The sequence below is a fragment of the Prionailurus bengalensis genome, chromosome C1, assembly GCF_016509475.1.
Source record: "Prionailurus bengalensis isolate Pbe53 chromosome C1, Fcat_Pben_1.1_paternal_pri, whole genome shotgun sequence".
Lineage (NCBI taxonomy): Eukaryota > Metazoa > Chordata > Mammalia > Carnivora > Felidae > Prionailurus > Prionailurus bengalensis.
In genome coordinates this window covers 183,327,200-183,342,345 of record NC_057345.1, presented here as the reverse complement: position 1 = coordinate 183,342,345, position 15,146 = coordinate 183,327,200, and the positions used below count along the sequence as shown (strand labels likewise).

General features: G+C 38.1%; 1 protein-coding gene across 1 annotated transcript in view; it reads left to right on the top strand.

Annotated features, from left to right (window-relative positions):
* The window catches only part of DNAH7 (dynein axonemal heavy chain 7), a 272,118-nt gene that overhangs the window by 45,953 nt on the left and 211,019 nt on the right, over nt 1-15,146 (top strand). Inside the window, exons 11-14 of the mRNA XM_043577362.1 lie at nt 6,449-6,632; nt 7,235-7,414; nt 11,626-11,898; nt 12,669-12,796. Of these exons, the coding sequence (XP_043433297.1) occupies nt 6,449-6,632; nt 7,235-7,414; nt 11,626-11,898; nt 12,669-12,796 (765 nt within the window). The remainder of the gene's footprint in view (nt 1-6,448; nt 6,633-7,234; nt 7,415-11,625; nt 11,899-12,668; nt 12,797-15,146) is intronic.

The following is a 15,146-nucleotide window of genomic DNA, read 5'->3' as shown; positions in this document are numbered from 1 at the left end:
ATTTTTGAAAGAGAGAGAACATGAGTGGGGGAGGAGCAGAGAGAGAAGGAGACACAGAATTCGAAACAGTCTCCAGGCTCTGAGCCGTCAGCACAGAGCCTGATGCGGGGCTCGAACTCACAAACTGTGAGATCATGACCTGAGCTGAAGCCGGACGCTCAACCGACTGAGCCACCTAGGCGCCCCAACTGTTTCTTTTTTTAATCTGTTTTTTTCCCCTGGCTGTACTTAATTTTACTATCCCTAAGAATAGAGGCCCCTCAAGTGCAAACCCCTAAGTTTGCTCTTGTCTTCTTTATATTCTTGACAATGTCACGATTTCATCTGTTTCATCTGTCTGAAGATCTTATGCTTTTGGAGTTCTAGGCCCTTGTTACTAATTTTGTACTCTATATCTCCATGCTATATCAGCATCAGAATCTCAGCATCTCCATAACAGGGCTTATTCTTTCTTCCAGATCTGAGACTCTACCTGTTCTGGACCATTCCTAGGCCAAGTTGAAAACTTTATGACTTTTTCTGTCTCTTGGTTATCATCAACATCTTCACCACCTCCAGCCAGCCCCCAGCCATAAGCAGTGTATTGCTGTGTTTTTTCTTAAGCTGAGATATAATTCACTTACCCTAAAACTTACCACTTTCATGTCTACATATTAGTGGTTTATAATATATTCACAAGTTTTTGCAATAATCACCACTAATTCCATACCCCCAAAAGAAACCCTTTATCTGTTATCAATCACTCCACATTTGCCCTGGCCATCACCAATATACTTTCTATCTCCATTCTGAATGTTTCATGTAAGTGGAATGATATAATATGTGGCCATTTTTGTTTGGCTTCTTACACTAAGCCTAATGTTTTCAAGGTTCATCCATGTTATAGCATATATCAATACTTTATTCCTCCTCGTGGCTAAATAATATTTCATCATATGGATCTAACACATTTTGTTTATCCATTCATCAGTAGACATACATTTGTGTTGTTGCTACTTTTTGCCTATTAGGAATAATGCTACGAACATGTTTTCAGTTCTCTTGGGTATACACCTAGGAGTAGAATTGCTGGGCTATATAATAACTCTATGTTTAACTTTTTGAGGAACTGCCACAGTGCTTCCTAAAGGGTCTGTCAGATTTATGTTCCTGCCAACAATGTATGAGGGTTCCAATTCTCCACATCTTTATTGACACTTGTTATTGCCCATCTTTCTGATTATAGTCATCCTAATAGATGTAAAGTTCTTATTGTGGTTTTGATTTGCATTTCTCTGATGACTATGTTGAACATTTTTTCATATGCTTATTGTCATATATATATATATATATCTTGTTTGGATAAATGTCTATTCAAATCATTGCTCTCTTTGTATTGAGTGATCTTTTTATTGCTGAATTGTAAGAGCTCTTTATATATTCTTACTACTGAATCTTCATTGGTTACATGATTTGCAAATTTTTGTCTCTTTATGTGGCGGATCCTTTCACTTTCCTGAGAAGTCCTTTGAGGTACGAGTATTTTTCATTTTGATAAAGCCTATTTTTTTTTATATATTGATCTTGTGTCTTGCAACCTTGCTAAACTTGCTTATTAGCACAAATAGTTTTTGTGTGTGGAACCTTTATATCTTTCTCTATGTAAGGTTGTGCTATCTGGAAATAGAGATAGTTCTACTTCTTTTTTTTTTTTAACGTTTATTTATTTTTGAGACAGAGACAGAGCATGAATGGGGGAGGGACAGAGAGAGAGGGAGACACAGAACTGGAAGCAGGCTCCAGGCTCTGAGCCATCAGCCCAGAGCCCGACGCGGGGCTCGAACTCACGGACTGTGAGATCGTGACCTGAGCCGAAGTCAGACGCTTAACCAACTGAGCCACCCAGGCGCCCCTTATTATTGTCTTTTAAAGTTTGTTTATTTTGAGAGAGAGTGAGAGAAGGAGAGAACCAACAGAGGCAGGGCAGACAGAGGAGGGAGATAGGATCCAAAGCAGGCTCTGCACTGACAGCAGAGAGCATGATGCGGGGCTTGAATTCACCAACTGTGAGATCATGACCTGAGCCAAAGTCAGACGCTTAACCAACTGAGCCACCCAGGCGCCCCGAGATAGTTCTACTTCTTCATTTCTCAGAAGCATTTGATTTTTTTCTTCTCCTTGCCTAATTGCTTTGGTTAGAATCTGCAGTACAGTGTTGAAAAGAAGTGGCAAGGGTAGACATCCTTGTTCTGTTCATGATGTTAGGTAGGGGAAGGCTTTCGGTCTTGCAGCATTTAGTTAGCTATATAGTTTTCCTTTATCAGGTTGAGGAATTTCCCTTTCAATTTTCGTTTCTTGATTGTTTTTATCATGCAATAGGGCAGATTTTACCAAATGTTTTTTCTGCACCTGAGATCGTAATGGGTTTTTCTACTTTATTAATATATTCATTTTAACATATTGAACTAATCTTTCATTCCTGAAATAAGTCCCACTTAGCCATGGAGTATAATTCTTTTTATGTGCTACTGGATTCCATTTGTGAGTACTCTGTTGAGGATTTTTCTGTGTATATCCATAAGGAATACTGGTCTTTAGTTTTTTCTTGTGATATCTTTGTCTGGTTTTGGTATAATACTGGCCTCATAGAATGAGGAAGCATTTCTCTCTCTCTCTCCCCCCTCTCTCTAGGCAGAGTTGGTAAGAATTGTTGTTAATTCTTCTTTAAATGTTCTATAGAACCTACTAGTGAAGCCATCTTTTCCTGGGTCCTGGTCTTTTAATTTTTTTAGAAAATTTTCTGGTTTTTAGCTCAGCCTCTTGTTATAGCTCTATTCATGTTTTCTATTTCTTTTTGAGTTAGTTTCGCAGTTTGTATCTTTCTAGGAATTTGCTAGATTAATTTGTTGGCATATAATTGTTCATTAAATCCATTCGTAGTTTTTAAAAATATCTATAAGGTGAATATTAATGTTCTCTTTTTCACTCCTAATTTTAACAGTTTGAGTCTGTCTTTCTTTCTTTCTTTCTTTCTTTCTTTCTTTCTTTCTTTCAATCTTGGTCAGTTTAGCTATAGTTTTGTCAATTTTGCTGATCTTTTAAAAAGCCAACTTTTGAGTCTGTTTTGAGTCTCTATTTTTTTAATACTCTATTTTTTCCACTTAAATCTTTATTTCTTCCTTTCTCCTTGATTTGAGTTTAGTTTCCTTTTCTTTTTCCAGTTTTGAGTGGAATTTTAGGGTGTTGAGTTAAGACCTTTTTAAATTAAAACAATATTTTTTCAACGTTTATTTATTTTTTGAGGGACAGAGAGAGACAGAGCATGAGCAGGGGAGGGGCAGAGAGGGAGACAGAGAATCCGAAGCAGGCTCCAGGCTCTGAGCTGTCAGCACAGAGCCCCATGAGGGGCTTGAACTCACAAACCGCGAGATCATGACCTGAGCTGAAGTCGGATGCTCAATTGACTGAGCCACCCAGGCACCCCCTAAAGTTATTTATTTATTTTTTTTGAGAAAGAGAGAAAACGTGAGTGCAGGAGGGGCGGGAGAGAGAGAGAGAGAGAGAGAGAGAGATTGAGAGAGAATATGAATCCCAAGCTGGCTCCACACCATCAGCCCGGAGCCCAATGCAGGGCTTGAACCCATGAGCCATGAGATCATGACCCGAGCAGAAGTCAGACACTCAACTGCTGAGCCACCCAGGCGCCCCTCCAAGATCTTTTTTATTTTTTAATGTAGGTGTTGACCACTATAAATTTCCCTCTGGTCATTGCTTTTTTTTCATTCTGTGATTTTTGGTAAAGTTTTCATTTTCATTCATCTCACATTATTTTCATATTTCCCTTGTGATTTCCTTTTTGATTGGCTGGTTCTTTAGGACTATGTTGTTTAATTTCCATGTATCTGTAAATTTCCAGAGTGTCCTTCTGTTACTGATTTAGAATTTGTATGATTTCAATCCTTTTATATTCTTTGAGACTTAGGACAACCAACTATTTTTTTTATCTTCTCTCAGAAGCCTCTTCTGTGTGTACGCCTTTCCCTTTATTCCCATTGCAACTACTCGGGGCAGGCTCTTTTAATCTCCCAGGTAGCCTACAAACTGCTGGCACATGAATCTTAACCCCTAATTCATTGCTTACCTTTCATTGACCAAATAAGTCAACATTTCTTAACCTTTTTTAAGGTCTTTTGCAACCTGGACCTAACCTATCTCTTGCATTCTCAGTTCTGAAAAGGCTTTCACCTTGGGCCATGCCTGGAGAAACTGTCATGTTAAACAGGACATAACTTCTAAGACTAGTCTGTAACTGTATCTTACCACTGTTAAGTATTCAATGGGTAAAGGGTCTTTGTTCTCCTTTTTAACCAATTATTGATTTTTAATTTTATGTTTATTTATTATTTTTGAGAGACAGAGAGGGACACACAGAATCTGAAGCAGGCTCCAGGCTTGGAGCTGTCAGCACAGAGCCCCATGCAGAGCTCAAACCCACAGATCGTGAGATCATGACCTGAGCCAAACTCAGCTGCTTAACTGACTGAGCCACCTGGGCACCCCCAATTATTGCTTTTTAAAATAGTTCTTACTTATTTTTTTTTATATGTAGGATGGGGATTCTAGGAAAATTTGAAAGTTGTTTAGTTGCCTCCCTCTTAGCATTGCTGTCTTTGCACACGTAATTATATCAAATTGAATCAGAGGTTAAGGAAATTAAACAGAACAAAAGCTTCTTGAATGCCATCACCAAAATATTGTGATTCACACTATTTATGGTACTTCTTATTACTGGAGAAGGTTCTCTTCTGTCCTTCAATATGCGGTCCAAATGACATTTCTTCTGTGAAATCTCTATTGTTACCTCTTGAAAATTATCTCTCCCTTCTGAATACCCCTGATACTTTACTCTGTTAGAATTCCTTCCTTTCATACTATGTATTTATGTGTTTGTCTTTTCCTCCCTCTATTAGCCTATAAGTACTTTGAAGACTGAGTAACAATTTTGTACCAAATGTTTTATACATAATAGGGAGCCTTTGGGACAATGGCTGAAAAACTTTTAGATTTTCTTTAAAAAAAAAAAAAAGACAAACGCTTTTTCCAGTGATACAGCCCCAAACTTAGTCCATCTCTTGTCTGAACTACTGGAAGTCTCTCAGTCTCCTTTCTTAATCTAGCTTTGCCCTTCACTACTTGGTATTTGCCTCTTGTCCTCTTTATTTATTGCTTAAACAATGACAACTTACCGGAGAATTATCTACCATGGCTTTATTTTGGAGCATGAGGCTGTGCCAACTTCTTGTGTTCAGTTCTCAAGTTGTGCAAAAGTCCTTACAGACTTTCTCCCACTTATTTCTTCCTATTCTAGGAAGAAATCTTTACATTATCTCTATTACAGACAATGAAATGATTCACATATATTAGCCCCACTTATCCACCTATTTTTTTCTTATTATCCTACTTCTACTGCAGGTCGTTTTCTCACAATCTTCCTCATTTCGTTTCCATCCTTCAGTGAAATGCCATCTTCATTGTAAAACCCTTCTCTGTTACTTACATGGAAACTTATATTTTAATCCTTTGACTTCAAGACTGTCTTTCTGCTATGACACATTGCCTTCATTATTATAAGAGAAAGGATGATGTCATATCTTTTTATATCTCTTGTGACACTGGTCCTAATGCACAATAGAGGCTAAACACGTATTTGTTAAAGGAATGAATACATATATTTAATATTCAGATCTCTCTTGGAGCATTCGGGCAACTCCTGAAAATATGTGCACTCTACTTTTAAAAAAATCCATGATCTCTTATGAAAGAAATATCAACATTCCTTAATTTTGTAGTGTTAGTGGTTTTATAAATTGAAAACTTGAATTTTTCTGTTTATAAATTTACTGTTAGCCTTTTATTACAAAGATACATACACATTTGAAACTTTGTTTTAAATCAGTCATTCTTTCCGGATTTCACGTTGAGGGGAATAAGAACATAGATACTTGATTTTATTGGTTTGTCTTGTTTTCAAGTCATTGTGAAAAAGCATAGGATAAAATTCAACCTATTTGGTTGAACCAAATAACTCTCTTGGTCTAATCAGATATTTACATTACGTTTAACAAATTCGTTCCCTGAGGAACATTTTAGAGACTGGTAAGGAGTATTTTGTAATATCCAATAGTTTTTATTTCAGTAGTATAGGAATCCTAGTTTCAGGAGTTAGACTTACAGTTTTTTCTTACAGCATCACATTGTTGAGTCATTTTCTATCGGCTATGATGAACATTTCTTTTCCTAGCAAAAGTGAAATATGCTACTGCTTACATTTCAGAGGGTGGATAATGTCAGTGAGCAATACAGCTCTCTGTGAAGACCTTTGGATGTCCAGAAGTTACTGTTAATGCTTAATGTAAAAGGAGTAATTCACTGAAAGTATTAACTTCTAAAAGTCTTTTGTGCTTTCAAGGTGGTTTCCAGAAGTGCAGAATATTTATTACCAAGGTAATAAAAAAAAGCAATTGCCAACTGGTGACAGCAATGCCAAATTGGAATCTTTTTTCAACTGTGCTGCTACACTTATGACTTTACAGCTGCAGGAACTCACTTTGGTCTCCATGCAGGATTTCACAGACCTAATTGCACGACCACCAGTAAGTATGGTGTAGTTACACCAGTATTCATCTACTAATTTATTTTCAAAAGGGAAAAGATAAAAAAAAAATCTACCAGTAGAAGATGAGGAAGTAAATCTTTAGACCACTTACCTGTTGTAAAAAAGTTAGCGTCAACCTGAATATTCAGGATATATGATTCTCATCACATTGCTGCGGATTAGTGAAGAGAAGTGAAAATTCTCATTATTGGGAAATTTGGGTCATGATGGCTGGAGATTTCTGCAAGGAACTCTTTTCTTTCTGGAAGAAGATCCTGTTAGAATGTGAGCTGGGCCTAAGAATTTAAATGTTCTCTTGGACTCTTTCTTATGTGATTCTAGAGCCCCACTGCTATGCATATCCTCCTTTTTCTGGAACCTTGACACTATAATTGATCTGTAGGCCCAGTGAATACTAGATACCAACAAGTCTAGCTGGAAATTGCTCTTGACCTTTTTAGTAGAGCTCCTCATTGGCTTAATTTTCTAGGGCATAAGAGGAAGGGTGAGTTCCCATGTGTTCTAATTGGGACCAGTGCACTCTTGAGTCTCTCTCAATTCATATAAATATTCACATACACTTATGAATATTTTTTGCAGGATTCTGTTAGAGCTTTTGAACATCCAGGTTTCATCATGAGGCTGATTCTTGAAAATGACACCATTAAGTTTGAACCTGAGTTCAATGACTATATAGACATCCTTCTAAATGTGTATGATATCATGATTAAGGCTGTCAGTTTTGTGCCAAGAGTTGAGACCAAATTGTATTCCAAATGGGTAAGTAACAAGGATATTATGATTGTTTGAATTTTCATGATGATATTCACTTCAACCTCTAAAAGCTGTGGACACATATCGTCTGCTTTGCATAATATAAATGGCCTAGTAACATTGACTTATCAGAAAATTTTAATTAAAAAAAATACTATTTTCCCATTAGCTGCTCTTACAGTATTCCTAGTTTCTTAGTCTAGTCTTCCACTAGACTGAGAATTTTCTTAAGGGAAAGTTTTAAGCTGTGACCAGGTTTAAAGCAGTCAGTGAGTATTGGCTGTAGCACACAGGCCATGCCATAGACCTCCATTACATTTTGCTAGCTCTGTAAAACTGTCCCCCAGTTGATGAGACTCTCCTCAAATATCTTTTCCCATAAGTAGTAATGTCTCTGTACTTCCAAATCATAGATTCTACTTCCCTCCTCTCTTTGGCCATTTATTTAGCAAAGCTATGCTGGACTATGACATTTCAAAAGTAGTTACTGCAATCTAGTATATGAAACGAGCGTGTCTAATTCCTTAATTTGGAAGGTTTTCAAGCTTTGTAACTCCAACCAGTCCTTTCTTGTTTTAGTTTTAAAATAGTTTACAAATATTTCATGTATACAGGAGTCCAAGAGACTATTGTGTAGTTTTAAGTGGGAGTAAAGTTAACCCCTATCTACTTACAATCTAACTAGAGAAATGGAATATTAGTGATACATTTTAGCTCTCCCTGCTCCCCACTGCCCTTCCCTGTTCACATTCCTCTCTTTCTACCTTATTATGGGCTTACAAATGTAAGAACTTCATGCAGGGAAATCCTTGAGGCCTTAATTTAAATTGGTTCCTTTAGAATTTGCATATTTTACTCTGGAGGCCTCTGCAGACCAAGGACCTTTGTTTGTTTTTTTTTTTAATGTTTATTTTTGAGAGAGAGACAGTGTGCAAGCAGCGGAGGGACAAAGAGAGGAAGACACAGAATCCAAAGCAGGCTCCAGGCTCTGAGCTGTCAGCGCAGAGCCCCATGCAAGGCTCGAACTCACGAGCTGTGAGACCAAGACCTGAGCCGAAGTCGGTCACCCAACTGACTGAGCCACCCAGGCGCCCCTTACCAAGGATGATTTTTAACAAAATTCTTGCTGAGAATTTCATGGAAAACACTGGCCGTGTGAATGCTTACCCAAATCTGAGAACAGGCTGGTGGTCATAAATTCTTACGATGGCCATCCTTTTCTTCTCCACTGAAAAACAAGGTCTAACCAGGATATTTTCCTTAATTTTGCCCCCTCATTGAAAGGTTCCATCACCTTTCAGCATTCTGAAATTTTGTGTCACATTTCAGTGTTCTTGGCTTCCCACTGGTGTATCAGTTATGACTTCCCTTCTCGCTCAGGCTTGCGGCTTTGTTTCCTGACAGCCTTTTTCTCACTCCATTCTCCTCCCCTGCACATAAGCCCACTTTGCTGGAGACTCATGAAAGCAAAGCTTAGGCCACCAGCGATCAGCAATCTCCAGGGCAGTTGCTCACTTCTGCACACAATTGCCTCTCAATTCACGTGTTCTCTGCCGTTTGGCCCCTAGACTTGCCCTATTACTGCTTCCTTAGCTATGTATTATAAAAGCTAAATTTGGCAATTTTTCCAATATATTTCTATGTTTTGAACTAGACAGTTATTTTCAGGTTATTTATTCCTCATTTTGCCAAAAATAGAAGTCTCTCGAGAAACGTAGTTTGCTTTGTCTTTTGTTTAATTTCAGTCTACTGCCTCCTTCTCTGGTCATACACTGCCTTTTTTCAAGAATGTCTTTTGAGGGAGCTTATGAAACAAATATAACAAGTTAATAAGAATAACAGTAAAACCTTGATTTGCGAGCATAATTCATTCCAGAAACATGCTTGTAATCCAAAGCACTTGTATATCAAAGTGAATTTCAAGAACCATTGACTCATTTGTGATCATGTGACATTCAGGATCATGTACTACTTGTATTGCAAGACATCGCTCATTTACCAAGTTAAAATTTATTAGAAATGTTCACTCATCTTGCAGAACGCTCACTGAACAAGTCACTCGCAATCCAAGGTTTTACTGTACTAGATGGGCTCAAAGTGGAGTAAAGGATTACCATTATTTGAATGAATACAGTTGCTATGATTTAATGGTTATAAAATATGGCTCCAGGGGCACCTGTGTGCTATAGTCGGTTAAGCAGTCCACTCTTGGTTTGGGCTCAGGTCATGATCTCATGGTTCATGAGTTGGATCCCTGAGAGGGGCTTTGTACTGACAGTGCAGAGCCTGCTTGGGATTCTCTCTCTGTCTCTCTCTCTCTCTCTCTCTGAAAATAAGTAAACAAACTTTAAAATAAAATAAAGCTCTAAGTTTCCTGGTTTCTAAAGTGAAGAGGAAAATTGGACATGTTTTAACTAGGATTAAACAGTTAATTTAGACTGCTCAGGTATTTTTCCTGGTATCAGATTTTGAGAGGGAGGTCTTAAATGGGACATTGTACATGAGGTAATGTTCTGAAATCCTACATGTCACCATCACCTGGTGACACTTTAAAAATACAAATCCATCATCACCACCTCTTGCCCTAGAGACGTGGATTCAACATGATAGTTGGTTCTTAGAAATAGTTTGCAAGAATCATCTAGGGATATTTTTCTAGTGATCAGTTAGGTTTGGAAACAAGCAATATAGGTGGTACTTCAAGTAAGATGATTGAACTTGGTTTCAATGACCTTTGACAACAACTGCAGAAGTGGCATTCATGGAAGAACTTTCGTAAGAACTGTTCTTATCACAATCTTTGATAGAAACTGAAAGTGAAAATAAAATACACTTTTTTGGGGGCACCTGGGTGGCTCAGTCAGTTAAGCGTCTGACTCTTGGTTTTGGCTTGGGTCATGATCTCATGGTTTGTGAGATCAAGCCTTGCGTCAGGCTCCTCGCTGACAGCACGGAGCCTCCTTGGGATTCTGTCTCTCCCTCTCTCTCTGCCCCCCCCCCCACTAAAATAAATAGTTTGAAAAATTTTTAAATACAATTTTTTCACTAAAGTTCTCAAGAAGCATCTAGTTCTAAGCAGTAGAATTTCCTAAAATCCCACTAGGGGGCATAGTGGGCAAATGCACTTCAGATACCCGAATAAATTACCCAGTTTTCTTTTTTTTTTCTTTTTTTTTTTTTTAATTTTTTTTTTCAATGTTTATTTATTTTTGGGACAGAGAGAGACAGAGCATGAATGGGGGAGGGGCAGAGAGAGAAGGAGACACAGAATCGGAAACAGGCTCCAGGCTCTGAGCCATCAGCCCAGAGCCCGACGCGGGGCTCGAACTCAAGAACCGCGAGATCGTGACCTGGCTGAAGTCGGACGCTTAACCGACTGCGCCACCCAGGCGCCCCTAAATTACCCAGTTTTCTAAGGAATCCTTTGATGTTATCAAGTGAATGCTGTAGAATATCCACTAAAGATGATAGTTTTTGTTGGTTACAGTTAAAAATATCTTCTTCTGAATGAGAGGTAGAGCATATATATTTTTAAATGTAACTTGATTCAAGATAATAAACCATGCAGGCACATTTACTTGCCCTCCTATTTGAAAAGAGGAGACGAGCCTTTGAGATTTGCTTATTAAAAATTGTTATCAGATCCATTATTCCTATGTTAATAGCAGAATGCACATTGTGCAACTAGGGATTAGTCTGCTCTAGTTGCTGTTCACAGAATCAAAGATCAAAGGTCAATGAATGAGTAAACAATCTTTCTTTGTTCTAGACAGATTACCCCTCAAGGTGAAAAAGTACTGTCATCAAAGAATATGATGATATGACATTGAGCTGGCTTATTTTTTAAAAATAAAGTACAATGCAAGCACTACCTTCGGAAAGCTAGCATTTACAACTGCACACATAAAATGTGGATTTGGGTGTTTTTGTATGCTCTTATTCTGAGTATATTTTCAAGTGACAGTTCTTTCATCCATTTGGAAAAACAAAACACAACCGGGTAGCCTTGAAGGAAAACAAAAAATTAAATGAAACTTAGATATTTAATATCTTCTGTGATTAGACTGAATATCTTTCTACAGAGATTAGAAAATCAAAAAGACCTTGTGAGGAAAAAATAAAAGACAATACGGTACGATTGGCATTTTTGCAAAGATAAATACTAAGGCTACCTAAATTTATTTTTCAAAACGAACGTTATTTTTCCCTTTGTTTAGGAAAGTAAGTCTAAACCAACAACCTTGAAGCCAATAATTCTGAATGAAATTATTGAGGCCCACAAAGAAAAGGTGAGGGAGGTGATAATGAGAGAGAGCGTGGCACCTCTGGAGCACCTCAGATTCTACGACAAGTACAACTTTCTGATCACCAGAAAAGCCGAGCAAGATGTTGATGTTTTCCTTGAAGAAAATCATAATTATGAGAAAATAATACAAGAAATTCGCAAGTACCAAAAACTAATAGAGGAAATACAGTACACATCTAGAAAGGTGAATGATCCATTCTTGCACAGCTGTTCTTTTGTAACTAACGATCTTTTCCCAATTTCATTAGGATGTGTTTGTAGACCATGCAGTGAAAGAATCAGACCGTTACTCTCAACAGGGAAAATACTGCCTTTCCGTGTGCCAAACATGGCCGAGCCCTGCACAGGGCTCTTGTGCTTATAGGGCTGGAAGCCTAGTATTTCAAGCCTGACTTTTAAGTACTTACATGATTTGAGCCGTCAAAAATTCCAAGAAGTTACTTTTTTTTTTTGCTGTAATGTTTATAAATCCTTTGGAAAATATGGTAATTATACCAAAATGTGATTGCTTCTGTTTAGTAAGAGACTGGTAATTTAAAATTTTCCTTTGTCCTTTTTTATAGTTTCCACATTTTCCACCCTAAGCACGCATTCCTGTTTTGTATAGAGCAAATATAGCATTTAAATCCCTTACTATCTATAGCATTTAAATCCCTTACTATCTATTTTGCAATAACTCGATTCTCCAAAGTTCTTATATCCATTTGTTGTCCTGAAATAGAATTGGCTTCCAAGATAACAAACTCTTGAAGGAGATTTACCCAGAAGATAGTTGTAAAATACAAATGAGCGTTTAGAAAATCCTGCCTGCATCATATTAAAAAAAAAAAACCCACAAAAACTCAATCTTGTTAGATCATGCACACACAAAACCAATATTGTGGGAGAGGCAAAAGTGTGGGACTTTTTAATTTCTTTTTATGTTTATTAAGCTTTTAATACTTATCATTGTAGACTATCCGTTTAGGAATGTTTGAAATGCGCTGTGAGGAATTAATCAGAGCTTTGGTGAAGCGAGCAGACATGATTTGTGGAAGACTTATAGCTAAAATGTTCAGAAATCATCAGGAAGTAAATACAAGGTATTTATGTGATATTGATTAGTTTTTTCAGGGGGATGTTAGATAGAACCAATTGTCATTCAAATAAAATTAGGGATTAGAACAGTGTCATCAGTGACCCTCCGAAAAGATAATGCCAAACGTATTTCTACTTGGTTTTGTTATTTTGTGACTATTATTATTTTTCACCACAAATGCGCCTTCCCGATTGTCTCAATTAAGGGGGTATTAAAATGTACATTTTGGGGGCGCCTGGGTGGCGCAGTCGGTTAAGCGTCCGACTTCAGCCAGGTCATGATCTTGCGGTCCGTGAGTTCGAGCCCCGCGTCAGGCTCTGGGCTGATGGCTCAGAGCCTGGAACCTGTTTCTGATTCTGTGTCTCCCTCTCTCTCTGCCCCTCGCCCGTTCATGCTCTGTCTCTCTCTGTCCCAAAAATAAATAAACATTGAAAAAAAAATGTACATTTTGTTTGTACATGTAAGATGGGTGTTATCTGACTTCACTAAGGGGAACAATAAGTTTGTATAATCAGTATACAAAATGGATTTTCAAAGTGGATTTACCCAGTAGTTGTCATGGGTCCTGATGGATCCTCAAATTTGGAACTTCATCTTACTGTAATTACTCTCCAAAGCTATGATAACTTGTTGTCTTAACTAAAACTTACTTGTTGACTAACCTGGAGATTTTTAGGAAAACTGGCTCATGTTAAATAAACTCACAGAATGCTAAGATGTAAAGCAGAATACCTGTTGATTTAAGGCAAGAAGTAGAACTAGTCTTTCAACAACTGGTTTTAGTGTTGCTCTTGGAACCTCTTTTCTGGTATCAGTTACGTGGAAAATCCTCCCCACCCCCACCAAATACTCAGAAATTTTCTAACAGTTACAGGATTAGAGGAAAAATTAGATCCTTGAAAAGAATATTCAGGTTGTGTAAAAGCCTGAAGGAAGCTTGTATTAGGCACAACAGTAGGTACTTACACTCTAAATATGAACAAATCTGCTGAAGGAAGTTACAATGTTGTAGAGGAAATAGACATACAACAAACTGATAAATTACGATAGGACTCGGTAAACATTGTAGTGAGCTACGGAAGTAGAACAGAGAAGGAAATGATGAAATTCTTTCACCGTGGAGGCTGGGGAAGAGAGGAAAATCAAGGGAAAGCTAGTTACAAAGAGGAAGAGAATATGTGAATTCATTTTGAAGGATGAGTAGTAGGAGTCTGCCAGGGGAACAATGTAAGTAAAAGAATTCCAGGTAGAAAAAGGTAACACGTAGAAGGGTGTGAGGTATGAAAATGGCATGGTACGGGGCGCCTGGGTGGCGCAGTCGGTTAAGCATCCGACTTCAGCCAGGTCACGATCTCGCGGTCCGTGAGTTCGAGCCCCGCGTCGGGCTCTGGGCTGATGGCTCAGAGCCTGGAGCCTGTTTCCGATTCTGTGTCTCCCTCTCTCTCTGCCCCTCCCCCATTCATGCTCTGTCTCTCTCTGTCCCAAAAATAAATAAATGTTGGAAAAAAAAATTAAAAAAAAAAGAAAATGGCATGGTATATTTTAACAACTAGGACTGACTTGTGTTCCTTTCACAGACACTCTGAGGAAAGAGGACTTGTGGAGAGATTCTCCAGGAACTAGAATCCTATATTCAGCTGTAAAAGCACCTTTTCTTCTAAAAGTTGTGGAAGAATAGTGAAAATGTCTTTTACTTGTAGCTTTTCATGCTGAGTGAAATATTTCTTTTAATTTCATAGCTATTTTCCCTGCCTCCAAACTGCCCTCTGAGCTCGTATCAGTTCTACTTCCCTTTTTTCTCCTAATACTACCTCTCACCACACTCATCGGATTTACAGAGGACGTACCTGGAATATTAGTGGAGCCATTAGATACGAATGCCTCAACTTCTTGCCTCTACATGTCTCAACTCACCTCTGTATGAACCCCTCATCCTTGTCTCTGCATTTTTCAGAGGGTGAGAGTCTATCACACCACTCAAAGTTCTTCTCTTTGCCTATGGGCTCAACCTCATTGCCCTCCATCCTTCTGGAGCTGGTTCAGCCAGTCATCCGTCTCCTCTGTATCTCACTTAAATCTCTCCTTTGCTGTGGCTTCTGCCTTTCAAACTTAAAATCGTGTTCAAAACCCTCTTTCGTCTTCCACCTCCTCCCCCCGACTTCAACCCAACCTCATCACCATGTTATTTCTCTCTCTTTCATCTCACAGCCAATCTTCTTGAAGAAATTTCTACACATTTTACCTGGACTTTTTTAGCTTTCATTACTTTTTTTTTTTTTAACCTCACAGTAAGTTCATTATATTGGCCACAGCCAAAATGAGCAGGAGATATTTGTGTATCACCAGAAGTTTCT